Genomic DNA, 27,155 nt, shown 5'->3' on the forward strand with positions numbered 1-27,155 from the left:
TGTAAAGCTGCATGGACCGCATACTATTAATAATAAAGGATAATGTGCATTGTATATGTGAGTAATTTATCTTTTTTGACTTTTATAAAAATGATTTAGAGGCTGAAAATGATTTAGAGATAACATGTTGCAAGACACTCCTTTAAAATCTGGCCATCATTTTTTTGTTATTATTTTAATGTTTATGTTAAGTTTATGTTATTTGCTGGTTTTCTACATAAAACTTGGTGAATTGATTTCATTGTGTAGCATTAGGACTTTTTGAACAGGATTCTGTGATAACCGTGATCATTTTAGTCACTATAATCATGAAATGAAATTTTCTCACCTGAGAAGACAAAAGAATCACATAATAATGACCTGAAATGACTTGCATAATAATGAGGCCTTTCAGTCAGGTAGGCTGTGAAAAAACCCTCTGTGATGGTGTATATCAAACATACAGAAAAAACAGCAATACTGTGAAATATTATTACAATTTCAAATAATGGTATTATATACCTTAAAATATAGCCTAATGTATTTCTGTGATGCAAAGTGTCTGAACAATTATGTTACCTCTGTGGCATTTCATATAGGCTTTTAGCTTAAAAGCATGCACATTTCAAGAAATATTGATGGATCCTCATATGTTTATGTCAATTTTCTATACAGAGGAGTAATATTCAATATTTATTGTCATCACTATGAGTGCTGGATACTATGTTTTCAATTCATACTTGCAGCCGGAGGGTGCTCTGTGCACATTTAGTCCACAAATTCATCCAAAGAAGAATAGGAACCAGGAACTAACGGCATGTCTTCTAATCTAGAGGTCGCTAACCATGGCTTTAACATACAGATCAACACGTTTCAAGACAATAAATACACGAATGAGACAATGAATGCATGTATTGCCTCAGTATTTGCGTCTGAATAGCGCTGGCTCCGTGGGCGTGGACGCATTAGTGGATAATGAGCTGAATCACAGACTTCTGACATGGCTGTCACGTAAATAATGACGGATGACGGCTTCACACACAGATGGTCAGTCACAGATAACACAACGAACACAGCAGGAGAGTGGTGACGCAGGGACCTCGATGGGCGATGAGAGTCTAGATAAATGGTGACTGGTGAAGTGCGTCCGTGAAACAGTGCCGTGTAATCCGTGGGTGAAATCCAGAGAACAATCCAAACGAGGAAACAGGAAACAGGAAACAACGACGAGAAATCCAGTCCAAGGAACAAACAACACGAGCAAACACGAGACAACAACACCAGGACTCCAAACAACGATCTGACAAACATGAGACGAAAGACAAGGCGTTATATAGGCAGGTGTAATTGCAAACAGCTGCCGCTGATCAGATAATCAGCGGCGACGCCCACACAAACAATCAGGTGACACACTACAGAACACACAGACACCAGAATGAGACAGCGGATTCATGAACCGTGACAATGGCTCTCTTTTCATACAGATTACATAAACACAGAATGTTTGTTTTCGATTTGACTTACACGATTTAAAACCTGACATTTCAACGTGTCTTTAGACATAAGTGTATTTTTTTTGTGATTAGTATTCATAAGTTACAGTTCATTTTCTGAGAACTATCAGATTGGACTTTGTTCAGAGGGAGAGGAGAGATCACGCATCATGTTAGTTTTCTTTATTTTTCAAAAAGCACAACTTTTTGTTTTTACTCTGAGTGTACACAAATAAAAGAAGACATTCTATAGTTTCAATTGATATATTACTTATGTCTCTATGACAAAAAATGATGGAGTATTTTAAATCTGTTTTGCTGCAATGTGCACAATAAGTAGCCAAGAAACAAAAGCCGGCTATCCAGTATGGAAATACACACAGACAATGACAAGCCCCTTACTGCGTGCTAGAATCTCCAAAAAACAAGCTGATTTCAACCTCAAAATGTACGCTTTTAAATATACTAAAACTGCTATCTCAAACATGGAGAGGCTTCTTCGTGATCTCAACTAACAGATTCTGCAAAAAAAAAGAAAATCACCAATTTTGAAAAAAAAAAAACGCTTCTTTCTCATTTTGCTCGATAGTTGTGCTGCCGACTTGTGTCCCTGGTTTCCGTGATGGGTCACATATCCAGTCTAGCTGTTAAATGTTAAAACGGCTTGCCATAGAGCGGATGCATCGCGGAGCCACGGCGGGTCTGCGATCTGCCTTCGTTGCGGATCTGCCACTGCGCACAAATAGACGCCGATACGGGTCCAGAGCCTCCAGAGCTGTGTGGAGCACATATTTGTGATGGTTGGATGTGGATGGAAGCACTTTCTTCAGCTCATACTCACTGAACCCTATCACTGCCATTATAAAGCTTGGATGGGTCAGGATATTTATTAATATTTCTGCGATTATGTTCATCAGAAAGAAGAAAGCCCTATACACCTAGGATGGCTTGAGGGTGAGTAAAGCTTGGGCTAATTTACATTTCAAAGTGAATTAATCCTTTAATGCAGTACAAGAAATGACAACCATCTGTAATCTCCCAGTGGTTTACATTATTCGCAGTTTAGTATTACGATTGATTTACAACAAAACAAAAATAACGACTTTATTTGACAATCTCTTCCCTGTCAGTCTCTTATGCAGTTGATGCAGTAAGCTCAATGCAGGCTTCCCTGTGTACGTCCGAACGCCGACTCATACGTAAACATGGAAGCCTGCACTGTGCTTACTGAGTCAACTGCATAAAGGTGATGATAAACAGAGCAACTTTTTGTATAATGTTGGGCAATTTCCCATTGAGAATGAGCAACAAATTTAGAAAATAGAAAATAGAAAATATAATAAGCAGGAGTATAGAACCTAGTAGGCCAATGAAAACAGATGGGTTTTTAGAAGAGACTTAAAAGTGGTCAAGCTAGAGGCCATTCGGATCTCCACTGGCAGGTCATTCCAGAGGCGAGGACCTATTACAGAGAAGGCACGGTCACCTCTACGCTTAAGTCTGGAGTGAGGGATTAAAAGAAGGTTCTGGTCACCAGATCTTAGGCTTCTCGAGGGGATGTACTGATGCAGTAGTTCAGATAGGTAGCCAGGTGCTTGATTGTGTAATGATTTAAAAACAAACAATAATATTTTAAAATGTATTCTAAATTCAACGGGCAACCAATGAAGGGCCTTTAATAGTGGAGTAGCGTGATCCCTTTTTTTCTTTTTTAAAAGAAATCTAGAGGCAGCATTCTGCACCAGTTGAAGACGGGCAATTTGAGCTTTGGAGATGCCACAATATAATGAGTTACAATAATCGAGACGTGACGTAATAAAAGCATGCACCGCCATCTCTAGGGTCTTAACAGTGAGGAAATGTTTAATTTTGGCAAGTATACGGAGTTGATAAAAACTGGACCCGAATCACAGTGGAAATTTGTTTATCGAATTTTAGTGAGTCATCTAAAATAACACCCAGATTACGTACATGTGAAGACCTAAAAGCCGATAGGGATCCCAGGTCAAAATTACATGCTTTCGTATTTTCTGAAGGGCCAAAAACAATTACTTCTGTTTTATCCTCATTTAGGGATAAAAAAATTTGAGATAACCAGGATTTAACCTCCTCTAGACAGGATAAAAGATCAGTCATGGCCAGTGGATCATTTTTCCTAAAAGGTAAATAGATTTTTGAGTATCATCGGCATAAAAGTGAAATGACACTCCATGTTTCCTAAAAATAGATCCAAGAGGTAACATATATAATGAAAATAGGGAGGGGGCCAAAATAGAGCCTTGAGGAAGGCCACAGGGGAGAGAGGCAGCGGAAGATAAAAATTCTCCTAGCCTAACCACATATTTCCTGTCAGATAAAAATGACTGGAACCACTTTAGCACTGTCCTAGAGATACCCACCCAAGATTTCAGTCTATTTATTAATACAGAATGGTTAATAGTGTCGAAAGCCGCTGATAAATCTAAAAGCACGAGGACCACAGAGTCACCCGTATCAGTGGCTAAAAAGATGTCGTTTAACACTCTCAAAAGAGCAGATTCAGTACTGTGGGCAGCCTTAAAACCAGATTGAAAGTGCTCAAACAGATTATTTACAGCTAGGAAAGACTGAAGTTGGAAAAATACAATCTTTTCCAAAACCTTGGAAATAAATGGTAAAACAGAAATAGGCCGATAATTTTTTAACACAGACTGATCGAGTGAAGGCTTCTTGAGGAGTGGTGTGACAGTAGCCACTTTCAGATGAGCAGGAACCACCCCAGATGAAAGACATTTATTTAAGAAGGACACTAGACCTGGTCCAACCGAATCAACAATATGCTTTAAAATTTAGGGTGGATAACGTCAAATGAAGAAAAGGATGGTTTCAACTTGACAATAATGTCTGAGAGTGACTGAAAGGAGACGAGTTCAAAATCGTCCCAAGATACAGACAACTCCGGGGGGAGAGGCAGCTCAATAGGAGTAATATCAGTTACCAGCCCTAGTTTAATTACTTTTTCCCTTAAAAAACCTCGAGAAGCTTTCACAAAGAGCAACAGAGGCAACAGACGATGGGTGCTTCTCAATATCCCTCCTCGTCTCCTTGCTCCTCCGTCCTCCATCCTATGACCCGGAAAACGATCGAGCTCAGCCATCTTGAAGGACATATCAATTCTCTAATTGCACCACGAGGAGGCGAGGATCGAGGAGTGAGGAGGCTTTCTGAGGAGTCATGAGCGAGGATACACCAGTGCATCCTTTGCGGAAGTCTTTCTCGTCGAGAAACCTGATGCAGGCATAAATTCTCCTCCCCCTTCATATCTGTCACAATAATTTAAATGTATGTTTTACTTTTACAGTTTAAATAAACTTTATACCTCATATATTTCAACAGGGCATCTTGCTTTATTAATATTTATTATAATTTTTTAAATAACCAAACTTTAACAACATGTGGATAGATTCCTCGAGTGCAACTGATGACGCTTTGAAGTGACGCTAAAGAGAGCAAGGATATATCATTTCACTTGATTCAATTCCTCCATCCTCGCACCTTTTCCTTGCGTCCTTCCCTCGCATCCTGAAGGGGTGGAGCTAAGACGCGAGGAAAGGAAGCGAGGAAAGGAAACGAGGATGCACAAATAAGAATTGAGAAGCGCCCATAGTATTGACCGGGGGATTGACAACAGAATTGATAACAGAAAACAAGATTTTAGGTCTTGACTGATTAAGCAGTATTAAGTTTGAATAGTAGGTTGCTTTTGCAGCTTTGGCAGCTCTCTGATAAGCCAATAAACAACTGTAGTGAGATGTGTAGATTGTCCTTTTTCCACTTACGCTCGGCCTTTTTACAATCCTGCCTTAGCAGCCGAGTCTCAGCAGTATGCCATAATTCAGACTTTGGTTTGTGCTTAAGTGGCTTTAGAGGAGCGGTCTCATTCAGTACATCGAGCCAAGCGCTATTTAGCACACTCAGATGTTCGTCCGCATCCAGGTCCGCTAGTGGGGAGTCCAGGAGTAGATGAGAACAGGACTTAGTGAAGCACTGACTAAAATTTTCACTGAACTGAGGTGAATAAACCCGGGTCAAAGATGACACTTTAGAAGAGACATGAAGTAGACCGGGAAGAGACATAGAAAATAAAATAGGCCTATGGTCTGAGAGCAAAGAATCAGAAACTATAATATCAGAAATATCCACTCCGTATGAGAGAACAAGGTCCAGAGTATGACCATGGATATGAGTGGGATCTTTAACCCATTGGATCAGGTTAAAAGCATCAATTTTATTAAGAAATTCCCTTGACAGAGTGTCTGACTGGCAGCAGACATGAATGTTAAAATCACCCACCAATAAAAAACGGTCAAATTTAATAACAATGTTACCAATAAAATCAGTGAATTGCTGTATAAAGTCCTTAACTGAATGTGGAGGACGGTAGATCACTCCCAAGCAGACAGGGCCGTTCCAGTCAAGATGAAGAAGTTGGGCTTCAAAGCTGGTGTAAATGTCCACAGGGACGGCGCAACAATGCGCACGATATGAGTTTTTCATCACAGTCACTAACCCACCCCCTCGTCCACTTTTGCGAGGTGAGTTAAAAAATGTACAGTCAACCAGGACCAGTTCAGAAAAAGGGGTTAGATCACCATCCTTAATCCATGATTCAGTGATGAACATAAAATCCAGGTTATGCGAAGAGAAGAAGTCATTCAGCAGAAAAGTCTTGTTTACTGCTGAACGAGCATTGATTAAAACCATACTGGGTGGAGGGACAACTCCAGAGGAGAGTGAAACTTTGCCCAGCGGCCGCAACATACCAGGAGCCCCTCCAGCTCTTCGGAGAAGACGGACGGTCCGAGGAGGGCCAGCCTGCGGGACGGAGGGTGGGAACATGGGAAGGACAGGTTGAAGCCACCGGTGAGCCTGATCCAGAAGACGCCAGATCATGGAGTCGCCATGGAGCGGCTCGCGAAAGGTGCTTGGGATACAGCCCGCATGCAGACGGGCTTTCAGCTTAATCGTGCGACCACCCCGAGACCCGCGTTTCCTCTTGCACTTCCTCCGTGGGTTGCTGAGAGGCCAGCGGCGAATACACTCCGGAATGTCAGTTTGACCACTCCCGTACGGTTTGTTGAAAACACACTCCACATCCGACTTGTAAAAGTTAAAACATGTTGATCTAATATCTAAGAGAGACTGGCGATCATAAACCACAAGGGCACCACAGTTTGAGGACCATACATACAGCCAGACTAGAAGGCAGAGGAGCAGCTGACGGCATGCCGACACAGGCGCCATCCTGCCACGTCACAAGATTGAAGTCTTTGACGTGGCAGATTGAAACACGCTCTTTTCCCTTTTCCCATCACAAATCAGATCGGAAAGGCAGTTATATTTAATAAAAATTAAGAAAATATTTGAAAAGTTGAAATAAAGTGTCTAACAAGAGTTTATTATAAAGTATTTATTGGGTTGGCAATAGATTTGCTCCTCTCTGACTGGTTGCTGCTAACTGTCTGCCCTAACTGCCCTAATTAGTTGACCTGTGTCACACCAGGTTGCCCGTTGATGGCAACATTGCCCAGCAACATTGCTCAAAAAGTTGCCATGTGTATCATCACTTTAAGAGACTGACAGGGAAGAGATTGTTAAATAAATTTGTTATTTTTGTTTTGTTTTTGCGCACAAAAAGTATTCTCATCGCTTCATAAAATCAAGGTTGAACCACTGTAGCCATGTTGGCTATTTGAGAATGTCTTTAGTATTTTTCTGGACCTTGAAAGTGGTAATTAAATCGCTGTCTATTGAGAAGTCAGAGAGCTCTTGGATTTCATCAGAATGTCTTAATTTGTGTTCCGAAGATGAACGAAGGTCTTACGTGTTTAGAAAATAAATAATAAAAATAAATAAAATAAATGCATTTCCGATCTGATTTGTGATAGGAAAAGGGAGAAGAGCGAGTTCAGCAAAAGGCGGATTTGAACCCACGTCGATCGCATCAAAAGCTACATTCATGTTCCTTATGCCCTACCGCCTACGCTACTACAGACGTTAAATAACTCTTGTCTTTTTAGTATTTAACTGAAAACATTCAATAACTTAATTACAGCTTATACGCATTACATTGGACGGTTGTTGGTATTTTAAGCAATATATGATGTAAATTCCCTGTTTTAGGTTGACGCATGACAATTTGCTAGCGTAAAAAGATATAAGTTCACACTCCTTTTCTCTCCGCTTCACTGCCGCTGAGAGGCCGCCATCTTGTTTGAATTTTTTCTGAAATCTCCGAACCGGTCACGTGATCGGCTGCTAACATTCTGATTGGAGGATCTCAAAAAAATGCCTCCGACTGATCTAACGTATCCAGATATAAATTTGTTGCTCATTCTCAGTGGGAAAGTGCCCAAGCAACGTTGCTTGGCAACATTGCCTGACAACATTGCTCAAAAAGTTGCCACATGTATCATCACCTTAACTAGGGCCCTGTCCCAAATGGCACCCTAAACCCTCACGGTCTTCCTCTGAGTCCGCACTTTCACAACGTAATGCCACTTTGACTGCGGGGTAAAGTCCTCTGCGTAGCTCACAGTCTTGTGGGCCCAGCAGAAATGCATATCAAGGGCGCATAGCAGCCACAAAGGGTCCCTACGGTCTTGTGAACTTAACGGACATGCGCATGCAGCGGCCATTGTAAGTCCACAAGACTGAAAGTGCACATGAAGTGTGCCATTTGGGATAGGGCCTAGGACACGGCCTTCTTTACTCATGAAAATTGCCAGATTGACCACATCTTTTATTCATGTATTCAGTGGCTTGCTGTCTTTTATCAGACAGCTGTATTTCATCATACTTTACAACAAAACTGTCCTTCATAAAATAGACCATATTCAGGTTAGACACCGTACTGAATTTAACATGGATGAAAACAAGGCTGTGAGGGATAAACTAGACTAAAGTCTTTACAATGGCGAGCACTGCATAAAGGTCGTTTCAAAACTGTTTTATGGAGTTTTTGTATGCTGGAAGTTTAAATTTGCATAGCTCAAATTCTTTGACAGCAGACCTCGTATGTCCTTTCAAAAACATTTCAAACCGCTGAAACTGATTCATTTGACGCTTTGTTCACAGATATACAGAACTTTTCCAGACAATGTTACAGCTACTCAAGTCAGCGAACTGCTGTAGCTCATTTGCTGTCATTTTGACAATACATGGCCTCTAAATGAAAACAAAGGCTGTGTCTGAAATAGCATACTCTCTTGAGTAGGTACAGACGTACTACATTCGCCATGTTGTCATTATTGTGTGACTTACCAGCATCAGATACATTGCTTCACTGCCATTCACAAATCCTCTCCCGTGGCCTCATGGGATAGTAAAGTGTCCATTGTATGCACACTTCAGAATCTTGCCAGAAGTAGTAGGTCATCCGGGTACTTTTTGCCTACTCTTTTATGAGTACTGTGAATTCAGACATACTACTTTGGTCACATACTGTTTTTCACCTACTATATAGTAGGAAAGTATGCAATTTTGGATTCAGCCAAATTTTAAATTAAAAGCAGTATGTGTGAATGAATGGCCAGTGAGCTGCTGTAGTTTTTGGGTGTCTGTGTTGTGCTATCTAACTTCAGTCATCCTGACCCCACTGTCAAATTAGATTATTTCTGATTTCTCCAATTCAAAGAGTACCTGGTGTGCAAAAACTTCAGCATGCTGTCTGAGTCCTTGCTCCATTTCAAGCTTCTGAGACATCTCTGTAAACTCTTCTGTAACCAGCTGGGACACTGGGGACAGAGAAACTACAGTGAATCTGTCGTTCTGTATGTGCTAATCAGTGGTAAAATCTATTCAGGTGACTCACCTCTCTTGATTTTATTCACAGTCCTACTCTGCTTACTGAACTTCCTCAGAAGGGCCTCTTTCTCCCCAACTTCCAACACCAACTTAAGAATAGAAAAAGAGTTTGAAGTTCAAAGTTTTTGGATTTAAGCCCACAAATAATTAAAGTAGAGCACAGACAAGCCCCATAACAATCTGTAAAATTGAAGGGAAAAAACATTGTCTTTTGAGGCAAATTTTGTCAGAATGCTCTGACATGAACATGTACCTTTATATGAACATACAATTACAGAATCTGCAAACACCTACATATACCTTGCAGAATCTGCAAAATGTTAATAATTTTAACAAAATAAGATGGTAAAAAAAGAGTTATTGATTATCCAGTTAATGACACACAGTATTAAGAATCAGGCATATGTAAACTAAACTTTTTAACAGGGTCATTTTTCTAACATGACCATATTTTATGCAGAACCTGATTTCACCAAGTGCAAAACATTCCTGGATCAACATTCCAATCGACCAATCAGATTTGAGGGACAAGTTAAAAGTTTGTCAAGTTTAGGCTTACAACCAGGGTTAGGTGCTTCTACATCAGTGTTATTCACCTATCATTTCCCTGTGATTTTTGGGATAACTTGTGGCCAGGGTTAAGGGAAGGGATATGGTTAGTTTTACATTTTCGGACAGGAATTTTGGCGAAATCAGGACGCCCATATTTTATCTGGGCTTTCATGTGATTATGATCCCATTTGCAGACACTAGGCCATTATACCTTTTCTGTCAAATCTTCCTTCTCTTTCTTAAGAAGCTCCACCTGCTCACTGAGTTGAAATTTCTCCCCAAGTAACCGGTCTACAGAAGACTGCAGTTCTGTAATTACAAACAGATTGGAGAGAAAAAAAAAGTGCCAAAATCCTTACTTTATCTATTCTTGGACATCCTTATTATGGGAATGTATATTTTTAATAGCTTTCAAGGCTTGTGTTATTTAGAAATGAGGTTATGGGTCCCACCTCTAATTTGGTTCTGACTCATGAGAAGCGGATCTTCACCACCCTCTTCCTCAGGGACCAGCTCAGAGCTGGGATCAGCCTCGAGGATGGAGAAGTTTTCTGGCATTTCTTGAATCAAGGGAAGTATAGCTTGGCTTTGCCTCTTTAATGTCTTGAAATCTTTTGTCACCTGTGGGTTCAAAAGTCCCAAAGATTGAGAAAGGGTGGCATGGTGACTTTTTTACAGTGTTAAACCTCAATATGAGGTTTGTCTCGCCATTTTCTTTATTAATCAAATATGAACAATATCCTGTATACTGTATAATATTTGAAGGTGAATGAGTATATGGCACCATTGGCCAGGTCCATAATCCATTCTTGAGTTAAACTCAGTTTCACACTTAAAAATAAAAGTTCCAAAAGAGTGTTTTCACCACAATGCCATAGGAACTATTTTTGGTTCTCCAAAGAACTTTTCAGTGAATGAATTGAAATGTGAATGATTTTTTTCTCAATGCGAAGAACATTCTAAAAATCTAAAGAACCATTTTCCACTATAAAGAACCTTTTTTGGAATGGAAAGATTCTTCCTCTTGGAACTACAGATGCCAATAAAGAACTTTCATTCTTAAGAATGTTGGATAAATGACTCAGTTTGAAAAACATAATAGAGCTTGTAACCAATATGGGGGATGTGAAAATAATCAATAGAACAAATACAAGCTGTTAGACTTATGGGAAAAGGGAAGTATACCTACCTTCAGTGCAAAGGCCTCTGCGGTCTCCCTGCAGGACCGCTCAATCTGAAACTGCATCTCTAAAACATCCAGCTCCTTGAGCAGTTGAGAAGAGGCTGAAAGTTATTTAAATCTAATTAGTGACACTTCATGTAGTTTATATTGCATTGAGTTATGCCAAGGTTTAGCCATAAATGTTTTTTTTTTTTTTTTCCACAGTAGATGAGTTGATATGAGGATATTGCAATACTAAAAGACTCCCATAGATATCTCACCCTCCTCCATCCTTGACAGCTTTTTATTCGCCTCATCTCGCTCTTTCTCCAGAATCTCGCACTGTATAGCAGATTATACAATGACAAAGTCATTTAAAAAAAAATTGCATAAAAATCCATTACTGAAATATGGGTGCAGCATTTAAGCAAAGAGATCTGTTTGCAGAGATTTAATGGCTATGTTTGAAATGGAACACTAACATAAGAGGACAAATAATGCATGATTATGTGCATCATATTGTATTTTTACACTCACAATTGCAAATTTATTTCTCATATTTGTGATATTAGTTCTTGTTATTTAGGCATTGATTGTAGTTGCAACAAGAAGGGGCCTGATTTTATTCGCCTCGACTTATTGTTTCTATAATATGAGGTACGGATATGCTGTGTTAAAATGCTCTGGAATAGCAAATGACCTGCTACATATTTACAATAGAGCACGCTGTAGAAAAATAGAAATTTTTAACCTAAGAAAAATTTCTATCATTGCCGATAGACAATAAAGTTTCTCTGAACTCTGTAGAATACCATATCCCATGATGCAATCTGCTCAACCAGGACACAGCTCCGTTAAGCATGCAAAAATGTCATGTGACATTAATCTAGCGTATTGTTTAAAATATGTTGCATGTTTTATATACTATTTTTTTAAAAAGACACATATAGTGTATACTGTGCCGTATAAGTAATGCTATCATATGCATTCTGAACAAAGCCAGATTAAGTTGAGCAGAAATTACCTCAATGTCTCTTTCATCTTCTGAAGACAGGGCGTTCTCCTCCTCAGAATCTAAGAAGACAACAGCTGAAGTTTTCAGATTGTTCATGCATTTCATCTATATTTATAGTATTAGTGAAAGGCAGCCATATTAATCTGAAAAAAAAGCATTCTGAATGTTTCTTTATTGAACTTGTGTGCTATACATGTAATGTTATTATTACAGATAACTGTAAAATTGGTCATTAACGAAATTCTGTGGTCAAATGTTTTTGTATGACCATTGTTCCAAGTAATTGGACTAATGACTGACTTTTATCGGTTACTATTAACATACAGCTATGGAAAAAATTAAGAGACCACTTAACATTGATTTCTGAACTTGGAGTGGTCTCTTAATTTTTTCCATAACTGTAGTTAATTACTCAGCTTATCCTGTAGAATAAAAGAAAATTTTTAGAGTTTAGAACGAACATTTCAAAACAAGAAAAAAAATGTATCCAACCTGAAACTATTTCATCCGATCCAAGATTCCACATCATTTCTCAAGCTTCTTGTTAGCGTCTAAGCTTCTAAATCCTTCTCTGCTTCTGTGTCTGTCGCTCTCTGTATGACAGTGTACTTGGTAGGAAGAACTGAAACTAAGGTACCGCTCTGCTTTTAATTCTTCCTATTTTGTTACGTAAAATGATACAAAAGTCCATTCTGCGTTGCCCTTTATGGTTAACTGAGTCAACAATGGCTGTTTAGAAAAGATTTGATAAAGCAACATTCATCATGCTTGTCCTTTGTGAAAGTATGGGCAGTCTTATTTTAGTGACAATGTTGTCTGAACAAATGTGAACATGTTTATGCACTTATAAGATGATTAATTCTGAAGCATTTAAGGTCAGGATGTGTGTTTCCTGATCTTGGCTTTTTGTATCATGCTTTAGCTGTTAAGCTTTTGCACTTATAATGTCCTGCAATGGTTGAATTTTACAGTGTAGAATTGATCGTTAGTTTTGTTTTCATGAGGTTGTTGAAGTTGCTAAACTACTGATTCATAGAATTTAGTTGCAATGCAAAGAGCGATTATAATTAATGTCCATATCAATGCCATGCTTTCTCTTGCATAACCAGTAAAGAACAGATTTGTCTGGTATCTTGAAAGCTATAGATGGTTTCATGGTATTCAACTTAGGAAGAAAGTGTAATGCTTCTCGCAGTTCAAAGCGCTTTTGCTACGTTCTACACCTTCCGTTTTCAATTTACGAAACAACTTAAAAGGCTTTTTCGTAAGTTAAATATGGAAGGTGATCTGGCGGTAGTTATTTTACTTCATAATGTGTTAAATATGGATAACTCCGATTGTATTCGTCTGAATGAAGAAAGTCATATACACCTAGGATGGCTTAAATCATGGGGTAATTTTCATTTTAAAGTGAACTAATCCTTTAAAACTATTACTGATTCTGCCGCAGAAGCCAGCAAATTTATGCGCAAGCACTATAAAAAACAAAGACAAGGATGCGAAAAAAGAGAGTTTTTAAACATTTTTGATGTTTTGCTTGTAGAGCTGTCACTGTAATATGAGTTCTGACACATCACTCCTTCCACTGAGTACTTTTTGCAACTCTTCAATGAGCGCAGAATTGTGACGAATGTTGATCTAGAGTGCGTTAAGTCACATAAATTCTGATTTGACTTTTCAGACTGGGGTCACATTGCAAAACATCTTGTATCGGATTTAGGACCACATATATGGAAGTGGCCCTAATCGGAATTGAAAAGATCAGATTCTATGTGGTTTGTGCTGTTCACACTATTATGGCAAAAAATGTCACATATGTCACATATGAACCAAAAAAAAAAAAAAATTAAAGCTGCAAGCAGCGATGAAAGGGCTCTTGCACCCGTGCCTTCACCACCCAGGTAGTTTTAGAAAAACAGAGCGGTGGGCAATATGTATTTAAAGGGGACCTATTATGCCCCATTTTACAAGGTGTAAAATAAGTCTCTGATGTCCCCAGAGTGTGTATGTGATGTTTTAGCTCAAAATACCCCACAGATAATTTTTTTATAGCATGTTAAAAATGCCACTTTTTGGGGTTGAGCAAAAACACGGCGTTTCAGTGTGTTCCCTTTAAATGCAAAGAGCTGCTGCGCTCGGCCTAAGAGGGCGGAGCTTCAAGAGCTCATTCTCTGGTGTCAGTCAGGAGTTAGTCAGGACGCACTATAATTTCAGAAACTGCGAATATATACTGCATGGAGATAGAACAGGTATAGTTTAGTTCAATTACAGTTATAACTTATATTGTCTTCTTGTTTTTATTCACTATATTAGTACAAGCCTGTTGTACCGGATCCCATTCGACCTTACCAATGAGTTTTATGACGTTTATTGTACTTCACACAAAAGATGAAGTGTCCTTTTTCACTCTAGAAAATCACTGAAAGAGCTGAATAAAACACAGTGCAAGTGTGCATTAAAATATTGTCATCTCTCTCTCTCTCCCTTGCATTATCTTAAACATACACAGCGAAGTACACAGAAACACCTGTTCGGGTGGTGCTTAATAAACTGGGCAACTTTATATCCGTAAATCAACTCCGATGAACTGTAATAAAGTGCTCTCACCTTCATTACTGCCTTATCCAGTATCACTCTGGAGACCAGGGCCGGATTGGGACTCATTTTCAGCCCTGGAGTTTCATGCCTTAGACCGGTCCACTTTAATTCACGACTGACAATATTAAAATAATGTAATTAAAACCTCAGTATATAAGTGCAATAGTGCACTGTTCTCTACAGCCTTGTAATTAATTGTATTTTCCAAAAATATCTTCAAAAATTATAGTACAAATAATGCTAAAATTTGATAAAGAGTCATTTTTATTGTTATAATAATAATTTTATAATGTGAACCATTGATTAATTCTCTAGCCATCTAGTGGCTGCAGTTAAAAATTCATGTTATTTTAATTTAATTAAGTGTTTGCTTTCCAGTAGATGGCAGCAATCGTCCACTAAACCCAGGCACATTTTTCTATCACTATGAATGAAATTGAGAAATGTAGATCTTTATTAAAGTCGATTTGACAAAAAATTGTGCTATTTTATATAAATGTATATACTTAATTTATTACAAATTGAGGCAAATAAATAACGCAAAATACCATAAATCCTACAAAATTGCACAACTTTACTGTAAAATATTAAAGTATTACATTTGTTTAAAAAAAGTTACAGTATGTTACAAAATCACATTTTACTGTCTGGTTATGTAAACTAGTTGGACAAAAAATTGAATATTGTTGGCCAATGTGTAATAGCATAGCAAGCAACATAATAGGCCCTATATTTTATTATTTGCCTACTATTATTACAATATGAGTAATAGCTGCTTTATCTTTTGTGTGTTTCCCCTCTTCCTTTTTTATTATTTATGCTACTTAAATCGGCCTCCGGTGGCTTAGACCTTTTGCCTTAGCATAATTTAGTGTTGATTTAGAACTTGTCACGCTCCCCCTACAGACGTCACCTCATCCCTTCTTCTCGTATACTTTTGAGTGAGTTGTCTTCTCCGGGCGCACACTCCGAGTCCCTCCTGACCAGGTTAATTTACCCATAGAGTGACATGATATCATTGATGTTACGTACAAATGAGCGGTAAAAACCCGATCGCGCATTCGTTAGTTTGTTTTTTTCTTGCACGGGTGCCCCGTGCCACCCCTGGCAAGATGCTGCACTGGGCCGTTGCCCATGTCGTCCAGGCCTAAATCTGTCACTGACTGGTTTTAAGGAAAAAGTTAGACTACTCAGCTTAGTACATTTGGCCACGTCAACATGACAACACCGGCCCTCGCGGCCAAGTAAACAGACCGGCCCACCGGGAATTCTCCCTGTGCTCCGGATTAGCCAATCCAGGCCTGCTGGAGACTGTAAGATAGATCACGATCAGTTTACTGATCTATCTTTGAGTAACAAATTTTTTAACACAGTCTCTGTTTTGTATTGTCCCTTTGTATTGACATTCATTCACAAAGCAGTCCGGTGTAAAATGATTCGCACAGACATAAACGAATTTCAGTAGAGTTGAGGGAGCATTTTCTTCTAAAACAAAATTAATCCAACTCGTCTTCAGCGGCTCAGATTTAGGGAGTAAATGGAGAAAGCTATGTGAATTAATCCATCCAGCTACAGAACACCGAAAACCGTTAAAACGGCAGTGTCTGTCAACATTCGTGGGCGGGGCCTGTGGCTAATGTGACGTCACATTGCCGGGGATCTGGAAACGGCTTGTTTTCAGAGTTGGGTATAACACCTTACTGTATTCTAATTACTTTTCCTGATAATGCAGTAATGTAATGCATTACATTTTAAATGTATGTAATTTGATTACAGTTACTGATGTCAATAAAATTACGTTACTTGTGTTACAAGAAAAAAAAAAATTAGGTAAAGTGCTGTAGTACACTTAAGTTTGTAGTTGGGGGAAGGAAGAGGTCAGGGTCGACGAACAACTGCTGACTGAGCCTTTATTAACTTTCAAAAAGGTTCAACATAAAGTCTGTGCAACGCACAACAACAAAAATAAACAATCCCCAAAGGGCTTCACTCCAGGTTCGGTATACACCATCCACAAGGGCTTCTCTCCAAGTTTGGTATACACAATCCACAAGGGCTTCACTCCAAGAACCTCGACTCGACTCAGTCAGCAGTTCCCCTCTCTCTCACACACTCCTGCTTCTCACGGCGTTTTGTCCTGTCTCCGCGCCAATCACTGGAATGAGAAACAGGTGTTCGTGATTTGTATTCAACCCACTCACTTACCAAGCGTCTCCCGCTATTCTCTCCGGTTGCAGACCTTGCTGAACCACGCCCCCCTCACCACATACCCCCACCACCCGACTCAGCCCCCCCCCCCCCCCCTCATTTTCGGAGAGGAAATCGGCCACAGCCATCCGAACACCCGGCCTGTGGACCACCTTGAACTTAAAAGGCTGTAGAGCCAGATACCAACAAGTGATCCGCGCGTTGGTATCCTTCATGCGGTGGAGCCACTGCAGGGGAGCGTGGTCTGAACAGAGAGTGAATTCCCGTCCCAGGAGATAATAGCGGAGGGTGAGGACGGCCCACCTGATAGCCAAACACTCTTTTCTACGGTACTGTACTTAGCTTCTCTCTTAGAGAGCTTACGGCTAATGTACAGTACCGGCCGCTCCTCACCCTCTATCTCCTGGGACAGGACAGCACCCAGCCCTCTGTCCGACGTGTCAGTCTGCAACAGAAAAGGGAGAGAAAAGTCAGGAGAGTGAAGCAATGGCCCGCCACATAGAGCAGCCTTCACTTGGGTCAGTCAATGAGCTGGTGAGGGCCGAATAATTAGGTACAAACCTTCCATAATATCCCGCCAGCCCGAGGAACTGTCTAACCTCCTTTTTGGTCTTGGGACGCAGACAGGTTGCAATCGCTGCTGTCTTGTCAATTTGGGGACGCACCTGCCCATGTCCCAAGTGGAAGCCCAGATACCTTACTTCCACGCGCCCAATTGCACACTTCTTCAGGTTGGCCGTGAGCCCAGCCCCTCTCAGCGATCTCAGGACGGCTCTCACATGCTGCATATGCCGCTGCCAGTCATTACTATAGATAATAATATCATCTAGATAGGCAGCCGCATACGCAGCATGGGGCCGGAGAATCTTATCCATGAGTCGCTGAAAGGTAGCCGGTGCCCCGAACAGCCCGAACGGAAGCGTAACAAATTGGTGTAATCCGAACGGCGTCGTGAAAGCTGTCTTTTCTTTGGATAAAGGCGACAAGGGGATCTGCCAGTACCCTTTCGTTAAGTCCAGTGTCGAATAAAATCGAGCCGCACCTAGCCGGTCAAGCACTTTGTCCACCCGCGGCATTGGATACGCGTCGAATTTCGACACTGCATTCACCCTGCGATAGTCCACGCAGAAACGAACCGAGCCGTCGGTCTTGGGAACCAAAACTATCAGGCTCGCCCAGTTACTGCTGGACTCTTCTATTAGTCCCATTTTCAGCATTGCCTCTAATTCGTCCTGAACTACTTTTTTTTTATGTTCAGGTAACCTATACGGCCGGCTGCGAATAACCACGCCCGGCTCCGTCTCGACATGGTGCTGAATGAGGTTGGTACGTCCCGGCAGGGGAGAGAACACGTCTGCAAATTCTGTTTGCAATTTAGATAAATCAGTGAGCTGGGAGGGCGAGAGATGATCTCCTCCCGGGATCAGAGCGAGGGATTGAGTTTTTAAATTCGCCTCTGGCCCGAGATCATCCTCTCCGCTAATCACCGTCGCCAGTATCATGAATTTCGTTTTTGGCCTGAGATGGTCCATCCTGCCAAGCCTCCCTGAGGACATCCAGCACCCCACGGGGCTGGCGTCCAAAGAGAAGCTCGAAGGCGTAAAACCCCGTGGAGGCTTGCGGGACCTCTCGCACTGCGAATAACAGAGGTTCTAACCACTTATCCCAATTTTTGGCGTCCTCTTGAACGAACTTACGAATCATGGATTTAAGCGTGCGATTAAAACGTTCCACCAGCCCGTCCGTTTGTGGGTGAAAGACGCTGGTACGAACCGATTTAATGCCCAATAATTCGTACAGTTCGTGTAACGTGCGTGACATAAACGCCGTGCCTTGATCAGTGAGGATTTCTTTTGGAATCCCCACCCGGGAGATTAAGCGAAACACTTTTAGCAGAAATGTTGCGGAGAGCCACTGCTTCAGGATATCGCGTCGCATAATCAACAATGACTAATGCAAAGCGATGTCCCCTTGCTGATCGTTCTAATGGCCCGATGAGGTCCATACCAATTCTCTCGAAGGGGACCCGCATTAATGGAAGTGGGCGCAATGGCGCTTTTGGGGTGGCCGGTGGGTTCACCAACTGGCATTCACGACAAGACGCGCACCACCTGCGTACATTCTCGTGAATGCCCATGCCAGAAAACCCGGGTCATGAGACGATTTAGTGTCGCTGCCTGTCCCAAATGCCCCGCCATCGGATTAGAATGAGCCGCGTGGAAAAGCATTTCCCTGCGGCTCTTTGGCACTAATAACTGGGTTGTATCTTCTTTTGTTTGAGTGTCTTGGGTCACTCGATACAACCTGTCTTTTATAATCGCGAAATATGGGTAAGCAAGCGGACGTCCAGGCTGGAGAGGCTGACCATCAATCATACAGACCCTATCAAATGCATGTTTTAATGTCTCATCCCGAGACTGCTCCAGGGGAAAATCATCGCGTTCCGGAAGAATTAGTCTTCCGGCTTCACTCAGATCCCCTGCAGCAGAACTCTCCGGTCTCTGATCAGTCTCTCCCACCTGAACTCGCGCTTGCTCACCCCGCGTTCTTTTCCCCCAAGAGGCATCCGAGCATAAACATCCCAATAATTGCTTGAACGCAGGCCAATCCGTCCCCAAAATTATCGGATGCCGGAGGTGCGGGTTAACTGCCACCTCAACACTATGCTTTTGTCCCCTAAATTTAATTATGACGGACATTATAGGATATCTTACCACATCCCCGTGCACGCACCGAACCCCAACCATGCGGCCTGTATCCAATGCCCCAGATGAAATCAGGCTTTGATGGACAGAGGTTTGGTTGCAGCCCGAGTCCACCAAAGCCTGATAGGTACCCCCCTTGATACTCACAGGTATTTGGTACCCGCCAGCCTGACCGGGGCGGCCTGTGGATCGTCGGGGACCCGGATCACCGTCCCGACCTCCATAACCGGACATTTATCCACAAAATGATCCGGATCCCCACACCGCCAACAGGCCGGCCCAGACCTGCCCGCCACTCCAGTGGCAGAGAGTGGGCTGAATAGATGGCGCGGAGAAAGGGGAGAAGCAGGAGTGGGGTCCGTCCCGGCAGCAGGGAGTCCCGGGGCGGAACACGAGGTGGGCCGGGCGGACGAGACCTAGGAAGAGGGACAGGTCTAGAGAGAGAGGGGGACACAAGAGAGGGAGAGAGAGAGGCAGCTGGAAGGGGTTCGCCGACCCCTTGGCACGCCACCAGGTGATCCTCCGCCAATTGGATGGCTGAGTCCAGCGACGTGGGGCGGTGGCACTGGACCCACTCGGCAGTTTTTTTCGGGAGCCGAGTGATGAACTGCTCCAGTACCACGCGATCGATGACCAGGTCCACGTCGCTTCCCTCAGCCAGCAACCATTTGCGGCACGAGTCCCGGAGCTGCTGGGCCATCGTGAAGGGCCGGCCGGACTCACCCAGGTCGAGGGAGCGGAAGCGCTGTCGGTGCTGCTCTGGGGTTCGACCAACCCGCTGGACGATGGCCCGCCGTAGGTCATCATAGACCAGGAGGTTCTGGACTGGGAGCTGCTGTGCCGCCACCTGTGCTTCTCCTGAGAGGAGCGGGACCAGCCTCATCGACCACTGGTCCCGCGGCCATTTACACGCCTCAGCGGATCTCTCGAAGAGCTCTAAGAAAACTTCTGGATCATCCAGTGGGCCCATCTTGTTTAGGGGCAGGTGGACAGGCACAGCGGGCTGCTCGGTGGGCTCCCGGGGAACCCCCCGGTCAATCCAGCTCCGGAACGCCTCGCGGTCCTCCTGCTGGGTCTGTAGGATGGCTTGAAAACACCGCTCCTGATCGCCTCTTAGCTCCAGCAGGGCCTGTTGTTGTTCGCGGTGCAGGACCGCGAGGGACGCGATGATGTCCGCAAATGTGGCGGAGGACGAAGATTGCATGGCGACGTGCTCCCGTCTTCCTTCCCGGGTTTCGGCACCAGTGTAGTACACTTAAGTTCGTAGTTGGGGGAAGGAAGAGGTCAGGGTCGACGAACAACTGCTGACTGAGCCTTTATTAACTTTCAAAAAGGTTCAACAGAAAGTCTGTGCAACGCACAACAACAAAAATAAACAATCCCCAAAGGGCTTCACTCCAGGTTCGGTATACACCATCCACAAGGGCTTCTCTCCAAGTTTGGTATACACAATCCACAAGGGCTTCACTCCAAGAACCTCGACTCGACTCAGTCAGCAGTTCCCCTCTCTCTCACACACTCCTGCTTCTCACGGCGTTTTGTCCTGTCTCCGCGCCAATCACTGGAATGAGAAACAGGTGTTCGTGATTTGTATTCAACCCACTCACTTACCAAACGTCTCCCGCTATTCTCTCCAGTTGCAGACCTCGCTGAACCACGCCCCCCTCGCCACAAGTGCATTTCTAAAAGAAATCATGTTTGGTGTGGATGCATCATTATGAATCACAGGAGAATGCGTGGAGGAGGATACCCGCGCCCAAGTCGAGAGCGGTCCAACCTTGCCTAAACAAGCTAGATTGGATTTTTGTTTAGGATCGGGAGGGAAGGTAACTTCTGAACAATACTGTTTTCAAAAGTGTTTTCAGCAATTATTTCCTGTCTTTAATGCAGTTACATACAAACATAAACAGTTAAGCTATCACAGACATACATGCTACACACAACAAGGAATGTTTAAGCTGTGTCCGAAACCACTTACTCGTTCACTGTGTAGTGAACAGCACATTCTAGGGCCCAGTTTATGGCCGGGCCCCTCTCTGTCCGTAACAGCGGACAAAGGTTTGCTACATTTTGATTGGATCTTGGTGGACTAACACAAACAAACTGTCCAACGCCATCAGATAAAGATGTAAAGACAACATCCAGACCTCTCTTAGAGGACAAGAAGAAGACCTCTTGTACCAAGCCTGGGAAGGACAGGACTTCTCATTGGTCCACAGGCAGTTTCTGCCCTTCACCCATCTAGAGACTACTTTTCTAAGGTTGGCCAGAGACCCGCCATAAAAATTCCTCGGGACCTTAGCAGCAATGGGTGAATCAAAGAGAGATCACAAAGATCCATCCAAATCCATTTAAAACTATGTTTGAAAACCTTAGAACTGATGCAAACTACACATCCATCTCATACTTATTCACAGAAATAAGTATTCTCAGTGACAGCTTTTTGTAGTCCAACATCTGAAACAAATTCAGCTGTTAATGTACAACTGAATGACAGTTCAATCTTTTTCCATCATGTTTAGTCTTTATTTGTTTAGAATATTGCCAAAGGTATTCTGGTGGTGGTTTGGAAAGTGAGAAATGCATTGGTAAACTTTAAAGACACTGTAAAGACTTCCAACTTTGTGCTTTATGCAAATTAGTTCCACAGGGGAAAGAAGGGTGGGTCACACTCTGTGTGTCCCCTCTGATGCCAGCAGCCAATCACAGCACTCGAATGGAAAAGCGCCAAAATGCAATCTCCTCCTCATCGGAAAGCGATAAAGGTACCCTTTCAACAGACACTCCTTGTTCTGAGTCCGCCCTTCAAAGGGGGAAGACATTAACAGAAACATTGTTCTGAGTCCCGGCTTGCGAAGCTGAGACACAACAGATACACCGTTCTGAGTCTCCCATCACGTGAGACATAACAGATATTGTTCTGGTTCTCAACTCTGTAAGGAGTGAGACATTAACAGATATTGTTCTGAGTCTGCCCTTCAAAGGGGGAAGACATAACAGATATAGAGTTCTGTGTCTTAACTCTGTGAGGAGTGACACATTAACAGATATACTGTTCTGAGTCTGCCCGTCAAAGGGGAAAGACACAACAGATACACCGTTCTGAGTCTGTCCTGCACGGGGACAGACATTAACAGACACAACACCGTTCTGAGCCTCTGATCCATCCAGAGAAACAACAACAGATCCCATGATCTGAGTCTACAGCTTGTGAGGCATCAACAGAGACGACCACGTTCTAAGCCTACAGCTTGTGAGGAAAGAGACATCAACAAACACTACGTCCAGAGTTTCCGTCCAGCAAGACAGTAACAACATCTGCAACAAGGTTAAGCTCAGGAGAGCAAACCTTCACTCCAAGGTACCTTCGTCTGCGTGTTCCAGATTGTTAAGGACCTTCTGCACCTACGCCAGGGCCTTATCTGTGTGTTCCAGATTTTAGGACCCTTTGGTGCTCCAGGAGATCAGCATCCCACAGAGCTTCGCGTTCAAGACTGTTGAAACAGTCCTCTCCCCACTGCATTGTCACCCCGCACAACCAGTGGAAGACGTCACTGTCATCGGACTCGACCACGTGGAATGTAAATATCACCTAACCAAACCTCTTTCCAGAGACCTTGGCATTGTTGTATATTATCAGTATATAATTTCTTAATTCCCATTAGATGTAATATAGCTGATGTTAGTTAATAACATCAGCTATATAACATCTCTCGTTTATTTGTTTGGTGCATAATAAGGTTCTCCACCTTATTATTTTCAGAGAAACAGTTTATCTTTCCATAAGATAACGTAACTCTTCCATAGCCACACCCAACTTAATCACTTGTATTCTATGTATCTTATGCACTTTATTCCTTTATCATTCATGGTATTCATTTAGTAGTTGTGTTAGTTATTCTTGTTAATCTTTTTGTTAATAAAATTTATTTTATTACACTTGTGTCTTCCTTGTGCTGATAATACAGAAGAGGTTCTACAAGTTAGCAATATCACCAATCTTTCAAATAAATCAGCTGACCACTTTACGTTGACTCTAAATGAATGAAAAGCCCCTCTTGAGAGTGTTCTCATACCACCAAGGTAAAAGACCTTGACTGGTGCCCTGAACTAGGGGAGGGAAGTGGTCATCTGATGTACTCATAACCACACCTTAAGAGACGTATGATCCAAAAATCACAACGTCAGCGGTGACTTGAGTACCAATCCCTATTTTACTTCGCGTCCTTGGATGGACAAAGTAAAAATCACTACAACTGATTCACTAATCCCTATATAGTGTATATCATTTGGGTGCACTATATCTGCAAAGAGTGAACAAAATGAAGTGAGTGAATTCGGACGCTGACGTATAACTGTGTGTCGGAGAGCTGGAGCTGTCATAGAAACGGCTCAACACATGATAAATCTACTTTTATCCTATGTTACTTTATAAAATAATATTAATAACAATCTTAATGACTTTATTTTGTAATCATACATACCATACGTGCCAGCTAGGTTTTATAGGTTTTCAAAGTTACTTGAATGTAAAGTAATTAGTAATCTGATTACTTTTTACATGCAGTAATCAACAGTGTAATCAACTTACAATTTTAATGTAGTAATTTGTAATTTCTAGTGGATTACTTTTTTTGAGTAACTTACCCAACACTGCTTGTTATGAGACACTGCTTATGATTTATGGGGATTTAAAAAAAAAAGGAGTGGTTGGATTTTTATCATTATAGAGTGGTTGTGTACACACTGCCAACACACATTTATAGCCAAACATTTATAACCTTGCAAAAGTGAATTTTGCATAATAGGTCCCCTTTAAGTATATAAATATAGGAGGACTACATTAGTCATTTGTATTTGCCACACTTTCTGCTACCAGCTGGTGGCGATATGACTAAATAACTAAATTTTGCCATGTAGATGTTTTCAGGTCAGGGCACTTATCATACGAGAAGTTTGAGGCAGATTGGACATTGTATGCTTGAGTTACAACAACTTCCTCTTTCATGATGATAATAGCATGCTTTAGCTCTCTATGTTTTACTATGTTTTAGAATGTTTCTATCATGTTTAGCACTCAGTTGCATATTTTTAGTATGTTGCTAATAGTGCATCACAGTGTTAAACACTTCACTTCCTGTTGCCAGTGGGTGGCGCTTTTACTAAAACTGAATATTGTCATAGATGTGTTCAGGGGCAGGTTGGACATTGTATGCCTCAGTTAAAACAACTTCCTCTTTCATGGTGTTAATCGCATACTTTAGCACTTTCAAACTTCAAAATATCTCAGTTCCTGTTGGGTTTTAAGGTAGTGCTCCCACTGACTTTTTTGTAGGTATTGGGCTGTTACAGGTGTCTACCGAATGTCATACTTGTATGTGAAATGTAGGGCAAAGGACATTGAAAATTTTATAGGTAGCCCTATCGAGCCAGTTTGCCACACCTAATACTGAAACCCATATCAGACGTAAATTTTCACCACTTCTGTCATGTGTGCAAAGTTTCATGAGTTTTCGTGCATATTTAGGCCCTCAAAAATGTGATTCATTTCAGAGAAGAAGAAGAATTGATGGAGCAATTACAATAGGGTCCTCACACCATTGGTGCTTGGGCCCTAAAAAAATCTGATTTAGGCCACATTTACCTGCAGTCTGAATGTAGCCAAAGAGTGAGCAGTTAATATTAGTGAGCAGTTTTTAAATAAAATGTATCATTCTGCTTGACATTAAAAAAATATTTTTCTTAAGTGTCTCTCAAAGTAAAATGCTTATTTCTGTTTTCTCAGGCAGAGAGAGATAATGCTACTGAGCATGTGCAGAGTAAGTGTCATCACTCTTTACACTGAACAAATTTAATGTTGCAGTTTCCCCTCCTGAAACCATCACTTTTTTTTTTTCTTTTTTTTCCATTCACACGGGTAGAATCGCACATATAGTCCTTCTTAGGCTTCCTGTTTAAATCTATTCTTCTTAATATAAGCTACACTCTACTCTTAAAATACACCATTGGGCATTTTAATCATGAATTAAGATATTATTTGGTGCTTTTATAAACATTTTTTTTGTGAGGATGTCCCCACAACATCAGGTCAGGTTTTGCTTTTCTTCTGGTGATATGTTTTGAAATTTTGCCCCCAGGATCACAAAAGCACACATACTCAGAACACCGCATTACAGTAATGTGTATATTAGGATTAAACATGACGTAAAGAGGCTGACTGATAGGAGGTCATGGGTGGGTCATTGGGTCATATTACCATACCATGTGAGGAGTCCGAATTATTGACTGTTTACCCGAACACAAACATACAGAGAACATTGATTAAATCAGTCAATATTAGCTGTGCAGTTTACAACATAAAGAGCCAGTGCTTTCTTGTTTTGAAACGCACAAACCGAACAACGCGACAGAAAACAGAGCGAGAGGGAGACAGAGGATGGGTCAGATTCAGCGCTGTGAGATGCGACGCGATGTGACAGGGCAGCCTGGAAGATATGACTGGCCCCTCAGTGACTTCACTGCGCTTGCAAACAAACCTAAACTTGGTGATGCCAGAAGGGCAGGTTTTAGAAAGGAGACTCTCACTTGCAGTAAGAGCTTGCTTATGGGCTATTTGTCAAAAATTATTATTTTATCTTTATATGATAAAAAACGGTTTGTCAAAAATAAATATAAATTTACATTATATTATATCATATTATATTACAGTTTCTTTCTTCTGCTGAACACAAATCAGAAGAAGAATCAGAAGATCAGAAAGAAGATATTTTGAAGCATGTTTGTAATCAAACAGTTGACTGTAGCCATTGACTTCCATTGTATGTAGGGAAAAAATACTATGGAAGTGGAAAATGGAAAATACTATGAATTCTTCAAAATATCTTTTTTTGTGTTCAACAGAAGAAAGAAACTATGGAAGCCCGTTTCCGCCACTAAAAAAAAACAAAAACCTCCACTAAAAAAATAAATAAATAAAAAGCCACTAAAAAAAAAAAAAAAAAAAAAGATGAATTGCGACTTTTTATCTCAGAATTCTGACTTTTTAACTCACAATTGCGAGTTATAAAGTCGCAATTGCGTGATAAAAAGTCAGAATTCTGAGATATAAATTCGCAATTGCGTAATAAAAAGTCAGAATTCTGAGATATAAAGTCGCAATTGCGTGATATAAAGTCAGAATTGCGAGATATAAAGTCGCAATTGCGTAATAAAAAGTCAGAATTCTGAGATATAAAGTCGCAATTGCGTGATATAAAGTCAGAATTGCGAGATATAAAGTCGCAATTGCGAGTTATAAAGTCAGAATTCTGAGATATAAAGTCGCAATTGCGAGTTATAAAGTCAGAATTCTGAGATATAACGTCGCAATTGCGTGATATAAAGTCAGAATTCTGAGATATAAAGTCGCAATTGCGTGATATAAAGTCATAATTCTGAGATATAAAGTCGCAATTGCGTGATAAAAAGTCAGAATTCTGAGATATAAAGTCGCAATTGCGTAATAAAAAGTCAGAATTCTGAGATATAAAGTCGCAATTGCGTGATATAAAGTCAGAATTGCGAGATATAAAGTCGCAATTGCGAGTTATAAAGTCAGA

At 41.4% G+C, this 27,155-nt stretch overlaps 1 protein-coding gene across 1 annotated transcript in view; it reads right to left on the reverse strand.

Annotated features, from left to right (window-relative positions):
- shtn2 (shootin 2) overlaps positions 1-12,687 on the reverse strand; it is a 36,779-nt gene extending 24,092 nt beyond the window's left edge. Inside the window, exons 1-8 of the mRNA XM_048184647.1 lie at positions 12,539-12,687; positions 12,056-12,105; positions 11,313-11,373; positions 11,059-11,153; positions 10,322-10,490; positions 10,081-10,178; positions 9,325-9,406; positions 9,153-9,247 (exon numbers count right to left, since the gene is read on the reverse strand). Coding sequence (XP_048040604.1) covers positions 9,153-9,247; positions 9,325-9,406; positions 10,081-10,178; positions 10,322-10,490; positions 11,059-11,153; positions 11,313-11,373; positions 12,056-12,105; positions 12,539-12,575 — 687 coding nt within the window. The 5' untranslated portion in view covers positions 12,576-12,687. The remainder of the gene's footprint in view (positions 1-9,152; positions 9,248-9,324; positions 9,407-10,080; positions 10,179-10,321; positions 10,491-11,058; positions 11,154-11,312; positions 11,374-12,055; positions 12,106-12,538) is intronic.
- Between the last annotated feature and the right edge of the window lie 14,468 nt (positions 12,688-27,155).

Source organism: Megalobrama amblycephala, linkage group LG3 (genome assembly GCF_018812025.1).
Source record: "Megalobrama amblycephala isolate DHTTF-2021 linkage group LG3, ASM1881202v1, whole genome shotgun sequence".
Lineage (NCBI taxonomy): Eukaryota > Metazoa > Chordata > Actinopteri > Cypriniformes > Xenocyprididae > Megalobrama > Megalobrama amblycephala.